General features: G+C 36.0%; 1 protein-coding gene across 1 annotated transcript in view; it reads left to right on the top strand.

Moving 5' to 3' along the window:
* STXBP5 (syntaxin binding protein 5 (tomosyn)) overlaps positions 1 to 14,652 on the top strand; it is a 79,714-nt gene that overhangs the window by 15,647 nt on the left and 49,415 nt on the right. Inside the window, exons 4-5 of the mRNA XM_010290667.1 lie at positions 1,474 to 1,557; positions 13,058 to 13,181. Of these exons, the coding sequence (XP_010288969.1) occupies positions 1,474 to 1,557; positions 13,058 to 13,181 (208 nt within the window). The remainder of the gene's footprint in view (positions 1 to 1,473; positions 1,558 to 13,057; positions 13,182 to 14,652) is intronic.

Here is a 14,652-nt window from a genome sequence, read left to right on the forward strand (position 1 = left end):
TCAGTCAGTGTTTTAGAATCTGACCTTACACTCCTCTTCTTTCATGTAACAAAAATACTGCTGAAAAAAACCTGTGCAGTTGCAAAAACCTCCTGTGTACTCACTTATAAAATTCATTCGTGCTATGAGCCTTCGAATCTATGATTTTTCTAATGTTTAAAGTTAAAATAGAAAAATTATAAAATATGGCTTATGATAAGCAAGATGATTTGAAATAATAGTATACATGACGCTGTAGTGAGGAAAAAAATCTAATATTCACTTTTACTGGATCAAGTATTTTATCTGTAAGCTGCCAGGAGATTCTCTGTTATTTTTCATACTGCAAATAACCTTGAAAATCTTAACATGCTGAAAAGACTGTCCAGTCAAAACTCTAGGTATGGTAATAGACCATATTGATTTAGATCTCTGTCCTTGACTACGATGGCATGTGTGTGAAGGCAGTGTTTTCTAACTTGTTCCCTGAGGAGTGTCCTCTGTTTTACTTCTGTCTGCTCACAGGAAATAGGCTGTTTCACCAGCGAGAAAAATCCCAGCAGCCAACTACTCCTTTATTGTATGTCCATGCTGGGAAAAATAAGTGGGAATGAAGGCGTGCTACTTCATGCTAGGAGCTGCTTCTCCTGTACCAACATTGCTTGAAGGAAAGATCTTGCAGTAGTAGATCCAGCAGCTATGAAAGATGAAGATGCTTTGCCACCTTCTATATAACAAATACCAAGGCTGCTACTGCTGTCATATGTTGGCCTTGTTTTCTTTTCATTAAGAGAAGTGTCACTTAGGATGGGAAGAGCAAAACATTTAGATATTCAACAATGTGTTAAACCAATTATTACAAGCAATTTGAATCTTCACTCCCTGCAGAAATGGTTTAATCTTGGTTCTAGTGAAAAGATTATTTGGAAAATTATCTTGTTTAACTTCTCTCTAGCTTTCCTCTTCTTAACAATTAATGTTCTTGGTTCCTTTAGCCAGTTATCTCAATTGTGATTTAATATCTGGAGAAAACTTAGATTTCATAGTTTCTTTATAGGCAACGAACCATTACCTAGAACTGCAGGAAGGATAGTATGTTCTTCCAGCAAATCTAAGCAGAACAAATTGCAGTGAAGAAAATGCACAATAAAAAGTTCTCTTTTCCATCCCCCCCATTTCAGGAAGGAATACACTTAGGAAAGTTTAATGTTGACCTTTCTGGAACTCAAAGGGATTTCCAAGGACTCTTCAGAAGAATGCCTTTATTATCAGTTTTATTAGCTGGAAGTTTAGGGGAATGCCCAGTACAAAGTAAACCTCTAACATGAGGTCTTTACCACTTCTCACTAATTTTTGTCTTCATAACTACTTGCAGTTACCACATGTAGTATGCTGCATCTCCATGTAGATGGGGGCAAGAACTAGAGGCACTGCAAATGGTATTAGTTTACTTACCCTTATAAAGACTTAATATAAATCTGCTTATTATTGCAGCTTCTGATTGGCTTTGAGTCTGGAACAGTGGTACTATGGGATCTGAAGTCAAAGAAGGCAGATTACAGATACACACATGATGAGGTAACATTTTTCATCTGCATTACTTAAGAGGATATCATTTGTTCTTCTAATAGCAATTTTTTTTTTTCATTTCTTCTCCTGCTTCTCTTACCAGTGGATCAATAAATAGGTCTCTTTGAAATCACAAGTACTTTAATTTTTCTCTAAAAGAGCCATAATTTGAATAATGGAAGCTTCAGATCGAATAAGTATTCACTGAGTTGAAGTTTGTGGAGCAATGAATGGTGCCATGGATTGGATTTCTTTAATAATTCCAGGGGCTGAGGGGAGGAAGCTTTCAGATCTTTTTTTTCTGTTACTGAGTAGCATGACTTTCACCTGTGTCAAGAGCTTGAGTCTTCAATTGAAACAAGATGGCTTAGCAATTTCTGTTACTTGGAATCTCTTACATACTCTGAAAAGTGTGGGGTCGGAAAAGAAACTGGTAAATAGTCTTGCTGGGACACTTCTATAAACACATCTTTTCTTTGTAGGATAAGATCAAGTTTTGAAATAAAATCGGGGAGGTTTTAAAAAAACAATGGCATTCAGTGGCATTATTTCTTTAAAACTTTATTCTTCAGAGAATGTAGACTTTTTGAAAGACTGAGATTAAGAAGAATCATTCAACATAATATGCGAGTTGACATATTTTATTTAAAACAACATAAAATTGGACTTGATTTATATTTCATTGGTTGTAAAATGTCTGTATCGTTGTTCAGTGCCAGCTAGGCCTGTTTCTTGTATCACAGTGTGTTGTGTTCCTTGGCTCTGTGCTGAACTTCTCACAAGACAGGGTTTGAGGTTTTTTTTGTGGTGGTTCTGGCTCATTACTCATGCTTGTTAGCTCTACCAATGAAAAGTTTCTTTGAAGGGAGAGTCTCTGAAGTAGTCTAAGCCTTAGATGATCAGAGCTGTATTAGAACATCAGAGCTAAATGAGATTTCATTGTGTGCTTAGAACTGTCTGTATAAGCCTCAAAGCATGATATGTGAAGGTCAGTTTTCTACCTTCCAGTGTCATTGCATGCACCTAAAATTAATTCCTTTTGTTGCTTTGTTTCATAAACTTACTCATATCTCCATCACCTTTTTCTAGTCTTAATCAAGTTCTTCCTATATCTCTTATTCTTCTTGCTCTTCTCTAACTTTTTTAACCATTCAATTTTATCTTTGAGTTTCTTTTTCATAAAACAACACAGTATATTCAAGATGTGGGCATGCTGGATTTATGATGTGGAATAATTATGTTTGGTTTTGTTTGTTTTCTCTCTTGACCTTGATACTGGATTAACTTTTTGATGCTGCAAGCATTGAGCAGATACTTCCTTGGAGCAACTACTATAAAACTCATTCTTCAGTGTCAATTGTCAGCTCAAAGTCTATTGCATTTATGCATAGCTTCACGCTTACATAGTTGGACAACAAAGATTTTTAAGTCTTTCTGCAGTTCTTCACTGGAATCCTGATTTCTACCTTGAATAAGTTTTGGTACTGTCAGCAGACTTATCTTAATGTGCTGGTTCTAATTTTCCCAGTTATTTATGAATAAACTGAGCATGACAAATCCTTGAGGGTCTGTACCAATTACCTTCATCCATGAACTAATCACTTACTGCCAGCCTGTATTTATTCTAGCTTGCTTTACTTCCTGATACCTTAACCAATTATTCATCTGTTCAAGGGTCTTTAGGCTATTTGGTTTTAGTTTCCTTTGAGAGATGTTGTTGAAAGACTTTAAAAATTGTGTAGGCAGCTTAACGGGTGTTTCCATTAGCCACATGCTTGTTAACATTTTTGGAGGTTTGTTGGATATGATTTCCTTTTACAAAAAGCATGTTGACTTTTCTTACCTGCTATATTATACTCATCCATGCATTGATATCTGTTCTTTAATAAAGTTTTGCTGCAGTTTCTAGAAACTTACCCAGGGAAGACACTATGCTGCTTATTCTGTTTTCTTTGGATTTTGTGGTCCGTTGGTTTAAAAACTGACTCTACACCTTATCTTCCTGAACCAAACCTGATTTGAGAAGTTGCAAACAGCAGTGAATAGTCCAGCTGTTTCATCTTTGATTTCCTTTAGAATTTACAAGTGAATGTGTTTGGTTTGTTTTTTTGATTGCAGAAGAGGTAATGAAGTATCTTAGGTCAGATCCTTTGGTAAAGAAATGTGTGTTATTATAAGTTGGGAACAAATAGGAAAGGATGAGGGAAAAAAATATGAAGATCTATGGAGTGAACTTGATGAGTTTAACTGTTCTTATCAGTGAGAATGAACATACACTAAAGTTGCTTAAAAGAAATATTGGCCATTCAAGTCTTAGAAGTTGAAGTGTGCTTTTTCCATGAATTCAGATTGCCCTTTAAGAAAATACTCTTTGGAAAAAGAATTAACTGTATTCAGTAATAATTTGTTGGTTCTCATCCATTTAACATTGTATGTCAAGGAATTTCTTCTTCAATGGGCAAGTTATTTGGATCTAATCTTCTAAGGAGAAAGGCAGAATAGAATAATGTCATGTTTCTTGAATTTGGATTTGATACAGTTAGGCAGTTTCAAGTTCTTCTGGATTCTGGCCTGAATGGCGTAGAAACCAAATGATTTGTTTTGTCGAACAGAATTGAAAAATACGTGTTTCTTGAAAGGTTGCAGAGAGTGCTGTAATTGTTTCTGGACCGATGGCCTTGAGAGAAGATCCTATCAGATACAGAGAAGATAATGAATAGAAAGCTGCATAAAGTGGATGATTATATGTGTGCTATATATATCTGTCCTCCTTTTTTTTAGTTCGAGTCAGGTGAGATGGGGCTTCTCCTGTATCTTTCTTTTTAATTTTATTCTTTAGTGCCTCTCAGTTTTGTATTTAGCTGCAAAAATGGAGAATCTCCCTCAGTTTGTAAGTGAAAGGAATATTCATTATTTCTTTATCAATAACTCCATAACGTTATCTTTCTAATCATATTATGATCAGTGCTAACTAGTGGCCTATATAAATATACTGTTCTTGCTGTTTTTCAGCTAGCACAGTTTCAAGTTAAGTGGATGTAAAATGTTAAGAAATTCAGAAGAAATAGGTTTCTTAATTGCATTTTGCAAGAACAAAATTATATTGCCAGATAATAAAAACTTTGCTGCTTCCTTAACAGAAAAGAGAAAAGCATCCTCACTTAGTGCTGAAAGAGTTTACTGTGGAAAGGTGGGTAACTTTTTGAGTCTTAGAAAAGTAACAGCATAACTGATACTGTGAAAAATGCTGACAGGCATTGTTGGAATTCTGATAATAAGGTAACCTGTTCATTCTAGTTGAATAAATTAGCAATTCCAATACTTAGCCAAAAATGAAATGTATGTATATGTATAGCAAGCAAATAGTTGTTTTCAGTGGCAGGCTAGTACAGTTGTGTAGATTTTAAGGTAGCATGGAAAAATAAGAAACCAGGGAAATTGACTGAGTTGAGCGGGACACGTGGAAGGTTCAGCTAACCAAGGTTTTGGGCACGAGAAGAGTAGCTAGTAGACAGTTCTAAGCAGAAATAATTTAATGTGTGTCCATTCTAAATTTGATTGCATCTTGATCCTCCCCTCCCCCCCAATTGAGACTGATATTAGTTTTGTTCTCTTAACATGTAATACTAACCTCAGAGTTGAAAAACTTTGGTCAAGAAGATGCAACACAATCTGATTTTTAAGATACGTAATAGAAGTAACCAAAGTATTTTTAAAAGGATGTTGTAGCCAGGTTGTAACATAATTCATAACTTTTAGAGTTAAGCTTGCTCCTGAATGGTTTTCTGGAACATCTTCTCTTACTGACTGGAGCACTAAGATATTTGTTCCCTTTTATAAAGGAGCCTAAAAAATTGGTGCCCTTGTTCATTCCTTATGTAGCTCTTTCTCCCCTTCTATTCCCAATAACAAATAAGTAGGGTGACATATAATTATTGAAATATTGTAATGTCTTACCAAGACCGTTAATGTCTAGCTTAGTCTAGTCTAAGGTTGTGTTGCTGCCCACAAAGGCAGTCTTACCCTGACCACCCCAGCAATATCTTTCCATTATTAGTTGTGGCTGTATGACAAGACAACAAGTCACAGTATAATTAACTCTTACCCTCTTCCTGTACACCCAATAAAAGTATCAGTCAGAAAGACCCATTGCACATGAAAACTTAAGGTTCAAGGAAAGTCTTCAGAATTTCTGGCAATGTAGTGGTTTCCTTGCTCAAGAAACTTACCTTGTGCATACACAGAGTCTAGCAGTGGCGGAATAATGCCTTATGTCATGAGATCTCTCCTCTGCTTCTGATATCCCTGCTCATTGCAGGGGGGTTGGACTAGATGACCTTGAAAGGTCCCTTTCAAGCCAAAGGTTCTGTGATGTGTGGCACAAAGCAGAGAAAGCTATCTGCCATTTTCTTTCCTGCTAGCAAACCTTGTAAATTTGAATACTTCTGTAGACAGAATTTTTCTAGCTCTTGTTTCTTATTGAGTTCCTGGTTCAGTGGCATTGCCAGAGGCTTCTTTCATACGCCGTATGAAAGGCGTATTCTTCATGAACACGTTTCACCTCCTCTCTCTGAGGGTAATGCATGTTCTCCCCTGTAGCAAGAGCAGGTTTTTAAACCTCAGGGTTTATATCCTTGGTTCTCCACTTGTTCTTGATGAGAGCGCTTCTGAGTGTGGAGTTGACAACCAGTAAGAAGAGAGCAACTTAGTCTATTCTTGTCACACTTGAGATCTGGTGCAGAGCTGTTCATCACAGGAAATGCTGTCTGGTCTCCCTTCTTCCTCCCTGACTGTAGCAGGGGAGGGTTGCAGAGGGGTCTTGTTTGGTGAATCAGGCCTGCTTATTAGCACTGGGGAAACATTCTCTGGTTCTAACTTCAGTGAAAAAAATACTTCTGGTACTGCTTAATTGTGTAGTCCTGTCAGTCTCAAAATCCATCACCAGTCATTGCAAAGGTGGTGGCTGATTCTATACCTATTAGAAATTGCAGTGCTTTACTTGGCATGTGAGGTTTGTTGCTGCTGGGAGTCATAGGATTGACATCAGCAGAGCTCATCCCTACAGCACAGCTGTAGTTCTGCATGATGTCGAGGCACAAGATGTAGCTGTCAGGACCCTGGAACTGCATCCTCTCCAACTGTGCAGTCTTCTTTGTGTAGCAGTGGTGTGAAACACACTTCTCTATTTTGTTTGAGTGATGGTGGCTGTTAGTGGGTCACTAGGCTTCATCAGGCATCATGAACAGGATGGCCAGGCACACTGAGACCATAAAGACTGCTGGAAACTTTGCCATTGAATTAATCTCCTCTTCTCTTATCTTATCACTTTGTAGTTGATGTTGTTCTGAAAACATGTAACTTGAGGGGCTGTGCAGTCTACTGCCACCATTTCATGCAACTTTTTGACTCAAAACTTCAGGTGTGTCAAGGGGTCCAAATGTTCCTTGTTCTCTGCTAAGGAACAGTAAGGGTCAAAACTTGCTGCATGAGCAGAGGTTTATGGGAAGATACCGGTGTGGTGTCCTCAGAAGAAACTGAATCCTGTTACATCTTTTTGTCACTTCCTGCTTGGTTTCATTCCAAATTGCCTGACCTTTAGGAGACTTCTTGAAACAAATTTCCATGTTGTGGTGGGGCAGTCTCATTTGTTGCATGACAATTTGTCGCATTGGGTAAATGGAGGTTAGTCTGACTAACCTGACTTAGCTAGACTAACCTGAAGGTTAGTCATGGAACACTATCCATGCTTTTTTCCTGTCTGAACATGTCTGCCTGCCCAGCACCCTGCTCTGATAGTTGCAGCACAAGAACACTAGGAGCACTCATCCCAAGGAAAAGAATGCTTGTAGGGTGGGCAACACCACCATCCCTAAAACCTTTGTAATCATATTTCTGCTTAACCATGGCTGGGGGAGACAGCTCTTGGTCATGACTTAGTATCAGTGCCAGCTGCTGGCATATTCTTCCCTCTACAATGTTCTAGTTCATAACAGGGAATTTACTTAGAATTTGTTCTTGACTTTTTTTTTCTGTATTACAAATGAGATCCTGAACTTCCAGAAATGTATAATTTTTATTATAATAGCAATATATTGCAATTTGAGAATTAATTAGAAGAATGCACAAATGTAACGTTCATTTTTCAGAGAATTTCGAGAAAATTATCTGTGACAAAATGGAACTGCAGTTGTGAATGAACTCCTCTTCAGAAAATTTCTTTGAAACCCTTTCCTTAAAACGTCCCTTTTGTCTTGGGCAGGCTTGGTGGAAAAATAAGACTGTAAATTCTTTTTGCACCATTTTAAAGCCATTTATGTTCAAACATTGGGGATTTAAAAACAAGAAAGTTATGTGTTTCTTATATGGGATACAGTTTATACTGCAAATGTTTCCTATACTATACTTTCAGCCATGAAAGAAATAAAACAAATTTCTCAACTATTACTTTTTTCCAAAAAAAAAAAAGAAGCGCAACTTCTGAAAACTAAAACTAGGTTTTTTAATAAAATCCATTCTTCAAGTAGTATTTTGTTCTGATCTAAAGTAAGCTTTGATAGCATTAACTCAGCAAATGTAGTATAGATTACTATTTTTAGGCTCAGTGTTCTGGTAGATGCCTGAGTGTAAGAGATTATTTTACAGCATTAAAAACATGTCAAAGTAGCCTGTGGGATTAAGAGGAGGAGGAAAAAAAAAAGCAACCCTGATATGTGACTTGCCAGAAACCACAGCATGTCAATGCAGTCGTTAGGCACTTGCACGTTTCATTGCATCAGAACGATCTTCATGATATATTGCCATTTGAGTCTTAGTACCTATGTTCTTTTTTTCTCTTTTGCAGCATTTTTTTACCCTTTCTTTCTTAAGCTGTTGACAAGAGTGTTAGTATAGGTACTCCCAAGTTACTACGCTTGCTTTTGAATATTTTGGTAAACCTGTACGAAATGACTCAGTATCACCATCCATTCAAATTTACCAGAAAATACTGTCCATGTGTGGAAATGGAGGACTATCATAATAAGACGGTGAAATCTGAACAGGCTATGGTCAGCAGTCTGGTTTTCAGAATAACTATCTCATATCATGGACCTTACCAGTCATGCACAGTGTATTTCAAGCTCATTTAATGGTACAAAAGAGTAAAGGGTCATGGTCAAATACAAAGAATGGTGAAAAGAATTCTCCATGATTCTGCTGCATTCCTGTGGGAAAGTATGCAGAGAAACATTTTGCCAAAGATTGTGTAATACTTGAAAAGCAAACAGAGGTGCATATTGTCAAAAAAAAAAAAAGGCCAGTTTACTTAAATATTTTTATTCCTGTTCTGAGTTATAGCAACTGTGTTTGCAGTAGTCTAAAGTTGGTATTAGAAAAGCGGGTTAAAAAAAAAATCTCTTGGAAACAGGGGACATTACTTAAACTAGTAGTTGTTGTATTCACATCAAAGTATCGACACATTTCTGCATGTATCTTGTCTTGCAGGAAAATAGGATACAAAGAGCAGTCTCAACCTGATATGAAATGGTATGCATATAATCAGCTGTAGGGTTAAAATAAGTGTGTAGAAATTGAAAAGAAAGGTATTTTATTGTATATGTATTCTATGAATTGAAACAGTTGAATCCCATTGGAAAAATACAATCAAAACTTCAGTCTTTACTGATGAACTTGTCTCTTAAGTTGTTAAGTTGTGTTTAGAATTATTAATTTTTGTACCTCTTTAAAGAACCAAGAAATAATAGTGATTTCTAGGTATATTAAGCGATTGCAGCAGTAAAACTGCATTTCATAAAATGTTTAAGTGTGCATTAATATCATTAAAAGCTAGTGATCTAGTTAAGATATTTCTGTAGGATACTTGCATATAAATGATTTAATTTTGTTCCTCAGACTTTTTCAGTTTCTTATTTGTGATTGTGCTTCACAGTTCTCCAGTCTCCCTCAGGTAACTCTTGCAGTCATTGCAAGAATGTTTCCTTCTGAAAATCAGGTATATTCACCTTCTTTGCAGTCAGTATAGCAGTCACTTTTCCACACAGGATAATCCTTCTGGAACATCTGGTGAAACATCTATATTTGTGGTTAAGTTTTGGCATATGTAGGACAGCACAGTCAATCATGCTGGCTTTGTTATTCAAAAAAGATTTGGTGGGGCTTTTTCCCCTAAAACACACGTAACTGTTTTGAAACAAGCTTCCATATAGTCCCAAACAGGTACCTTGATTTCAAATCAAAGTGAGTGGCATAGTAGGAATACTTTTAGTAAGAAACCTTTAGTTATAATTAGGTAAACTTAAAGATCTATTCAGATAAAGTTGTTTGGGTATTTTAGAGAGCATTCTGTGTGTAAGTTCATGTAAAGATGCCCTGTATTCTGTGCATCTTTGTAAATGGAAGGATTCAGAATGTTAGTGAGGTCAGGACTTGGGTTACCTATGCAGACAACTCCTCCTAAGGATACAAATGCCTTGTGCCTTAAATATATCAACAGTTCTCTGTGGTACTAGTGCATGGTACTGTCATAGGGGATTACTGTCTGTTTGGGATCCATATGACCAGTTACATATTTCAAAAAAATATTTGAGACACAGCTGAATCAGTACCAGCTGATTTAAGCATACTGCTGCATTATGGTACCAGAAGGGTACCAGATGAAGTTTTAAATCAAGATGAGATTTATGATTAAAACTTGGAGAGTTTTCTTCTGGACCGGTAAGTTTTGTGTAAAAATACTGGAAAAAATGTATTACTCTTAGGGCCTTTTTAGTGTCTAAGAGACTATGTTTAGGTTTGCAGCCTCAGTGGATTCTGCCTGATTTTTCTGTCTTGGATATTATGTTTTCCTTCAAATTCTGGCACTAATATTAACAATGGAAAAATGTCAAAGGTCTTACTCTGGAGTATTGGGACATTTTTTCAGAAATCAGTTTTGTTTTGGTGATTGAGGCTCTTGATATCAACCAACTAGTGCCACCTAAAGTTACTGTACTTTTTTCATTGTAACTGACTTGTCACTGTGGATATACTAGTCTGTTTTATACCTAGAGATTATGCTACAGCCACTTACATGTCTGGCTTTATTTTTCAGGCTTACAAAAAGTTGTGAATTGTGTACTAGCAAAGGATAGTGCTCCATACCAAAATTTATCACGCTCAGCCCACAGAATTGTTAGTTGGATTATTTTGAAAATACATAAAACATGTTTTTTTGTCATGCTTTAGATAATATTTAGCAGCATTGCTAAATATAACCAGATGCTATATAAAACTAGAAATAGCCATAAAGCCAAAGGCCTCATTCTCTTTCAGCATTCTTTCCATTCCATCGAGTTCCTTGCAGAAATTAAGTGATAACAGTCTTCCTTCTCCTTTGCGCTCAGTTTATCAGGTCTTTTTATCTTCATAAGCGTTAACGCCATTTCAACGCTAATGGGTTGTTGCACTTCCTTCCTCTTGACCTCCTTTTGTAAGAAAAGGCAAAAGTGTTAATTTCTCAGATTTAGCCTTCCTTCTATAAAGCTTGCTTCTTACTAGTTCTTAAGACCTATTTCTACATAAATGTGTATCCCAAACTATTCTGTTTACACTATGGGCTACTTACTGTTCTCAGGGTTAGACCCAAGGTTAGACATGGGAGAGTATTTAAAACATACTTTGTATATATGTATATATAATTTGATTGTATAATCATAGTATAGATAATTTTTCTTAGTGAAAAGAGCTTTTTGAAATGCAACCTTTGTTTTACCAAGTGTGCACTTTCAAACTTGCTGATCCCTGGCTTTGTTTGGTACTACCTTGATGAATAAAAACAGATCTTCAGTATTTATGCAAAATTTCTTTTATAATACCTGCTTTTATTTGCTACATAAAAATTTCTTACAGACAGAAGGAGCAAGACTATTTCACTTTGACTCTAGGAGACTTTTTGAGATGTCTAGGTTTGAGCTACATATGTGTAGATGTGATATTGGTACACAGAGTCTGTCTTCTAACAATATCTATAGTGATTCCACAGTACATAGGGAACAAGATTAAAACTAAGTGATACTAAACATAGTTAATCTGTAGTTTACAGACATCCAGATCTTCTACTAAAAGTTGGAAAAATTATTACTGGAGGCTCTACACTCATGTAGTATAGTCTGTCACTTAATGTTTTCCTCTGTCACTTAATTTCTGGATTCTCCCAGTCATATTGCTGGAAACTATCGTCTTTGTATAACATCATGAGCTGTGAAAATCCAATCTGTGTATAATCAATTTAGGTAAAGCTAGTTAGAGCTGTCTTGTGTGATTTGCTCTTCACCTAGTAATTTACTGCCTTAGCTTTCACTAGTAGTTAGGTTCCCTACTACTCACATGCCCAGGTTTCCTCACGGAGGAAATCCCTAGGCACCTGAGGACCTGGAGTAAGTCTAAGCCCTGCTTGCAGACAAACTCTACTGAGGGTATCCATGCAAAAGATGGTATTGTACAGCCCATCAGCTTTCACATATTCAGGTCCTGCTTTCAGTTTATCTAGAGTAATGTCTTTACCATAAGTATTAGGCAAATGTACCTTCTCAGTAATATCAAAGTTCCATACTTCTAGTAGGTAATACTTCCTTCTGCACCTTTTTGGGTAGTAGAGAAATACTTTGGGTTTTCATTATTCATTTTTTTGTGCTGTAACTAAAATTCCCTGGAACATCACCTAATAGTTTCATCATGTGTCCATGTACTAATAGAGATGCAGAAAAGAGAAGTGGCACCAATCTTTTCTTACTAGTTAATCTCTTTGCCTTATTTTTACTCTTTGCTTCGTTGCTTACTTTTCTCTCACCTTAAGTAAGATTTCATGTGGCATGGCTTAATCATTCAATTCCTAATTTTATGAATATAAAGATGTTTCTGTATTCATGGAAAGATTTACTAGCAGATTCCTACACTTTCCTGTACATCAAAACTGATATTGCAACATTACAATGCTTATTCAAGCTAATATTTCGATTTCATCATCATTCATCATTTCCAAAAAATATTATTACTTTGATTCTCATTTTACTTACATTCTCAGCGCATGCTTGCCTCCTGTGCATATCCACATAGACATCTCAAAATGCCATTTAAAACTTTTACTTAATCACATCATGGATTTTTTGCATGGACAGTGTATTTTTCACAATAATAAATTTTGGTTAGCAAAGCTCAAGTAAGTACTTGCAGTTATTTTCTGCATGCTACCCGTTGTTGAAAAACACTTTAATATTATACTCTGAGGAGGACTTCTCCCCCACTTTAAACATGTCACTACAATGAAGACAGTATTTTTGATGGATATAAATGCGTCTGAAAGAAGTACTTAAAGGAAAGCTTGCCATGGGTAAATTAGGACTTACTAAGAGCGGTATGATTTAATAGTACTTTCTCTAATTTTCTTTTGCTGTCTTATGTCATTGAGGAAGGAGTAAGGGTAAAGTGATACTAAGATACTTGACTGTTCTGTTTTTTCTCTTTTCTTGCGTAGGCTATACACTCAGTGGCTTGGCATCACGAAGGAAAACAATTTATTTGTAGTCACTCAGATGGTACGTTGACCGTATGGAATGTAAAATCTCCTACCAAACCATTCCAGACAATCACTCCACACGGTAAGATGAAAATGGATACCCACTGTGTTTGACAGCTCTTAAAACAGAGAACTTATTTTTAATAGAAGTGTGTTTTGCAAAACCAAGTATTAAAAATGCACTTGCAGTGCTAGTAAGAAACTTTCTCTGTCATATCAAATTCTGACAGATTTCATTTAAAAAAAAAAAAAAAGCCTGGTCTTTATGAAGTAAGAATTCAAATCACTGCAGTTTTGTCTAAATCTCTGAACTTTAAGCTGGCCTTTCACACAATGGCATTGATCTCAAAATTAAATAATGCATGTTTTGCAGGGTTTGCTTTTTGCTTGCCATTACAATCCCATATGTTATTTAAAATACATATAAGCAAGCATCTGTTTCATGTATAAATGTGTGGAGTACAATATAAATTCTTGGAAAGGTTTGCAGCAGAGTAAGACTAGCATCTGGTAAGATGTTCCTACCTCTGAGAAGTCTTGCATTAATGTTAATCTAGAAAATTAACATTGTATGTTGTTCTTCTGTGAAAAATGCTGCCACTCTTCAGAAAAGTTCTGTACAAATGCCAGGTTTACATGGTGTGCATGTGTCTAAGTCATGTCTTAGCATCTTATTTACCTCAGATTAAGTGTAAATGTAACAGTGGGGATAATCTGTGGGGTTACAGTTGTAGTACAAGATGCTGTAGTTAAGCATTCTGATTTACCTATCTGAGCCTCCAGCAAGTTTGTTTACTGTACTGGTTGTGGACTAGAGTGGAAAAAGGGAACTGTGGATTTCTATATGATCCTGTAGCAGTAAAAAAAAAAACCCACACCAAACCACAAACAAACCCTGCTACTGTAGTAGTAAAACTAGTTAGACAAGACTAACTTTTTAGTATGTTTTGGCCTCTTTTAATATATATTTTTGATCTTGGGCTGCAAATTAAATTTTCTGCAGAAGTTTATGGTTGTATCAGACTTTATCAATGTTCAGATAGAAAAGATGCTTATTTACACCGTATTCAATTTCTGACTCCATGGTTAATTGTATCTGTAGAAGCTTTAGTTGATAGTATTGCACAGTAGAGAAAGAACAGGCCTTCATGTTCAAATTCCAGTCTTAGCCCTTAAGGATAACAGTCAGAACCTCTTTTTACTTGTAAGATGACCAATTTTGATTGCAAAATGGTAGACGCAAGAGAAATCTCCCAGTGCTGCTTAAACCAACTTTTTTTTTATGGGAGGATTATATTTTTTTAGAACAAATGTTCTACAAAAAAAAAAAAAGGAAAACTCTAAACCTAACTATTCTAGGTTAGTGTATTGAGAGTTTTACCAAGTCTTTAATGATATTATTCCAAGGCATATTCTATAATTATCAGAGGTGTTGAATATATGTTCGTATGAATGTTCTACTTTGCAAGTTGCATAGGGAATGTCATAATTTGCCATCATGTTATGGAACTGTAAGATGAATAATTCTGTTGTTAATTCAAATTAAACTGTAA

The sequence above is a fragment of the Phaethon lepturus genome, unplaced genomic scaffold (assembly GCF_000687285.1).
Source record: "Phaethon lepturus isolate BGI_N335 unplaced genomic scaffold, ASM68728v1 scaffold307, whole genome shotgun sequence".
Lineage (NCBI taxonomy): Eukaryota > Metazoa > Chordata > Aves > Phaethontiformes > Phaethontidae > Phaethon > Phaethon lepturus.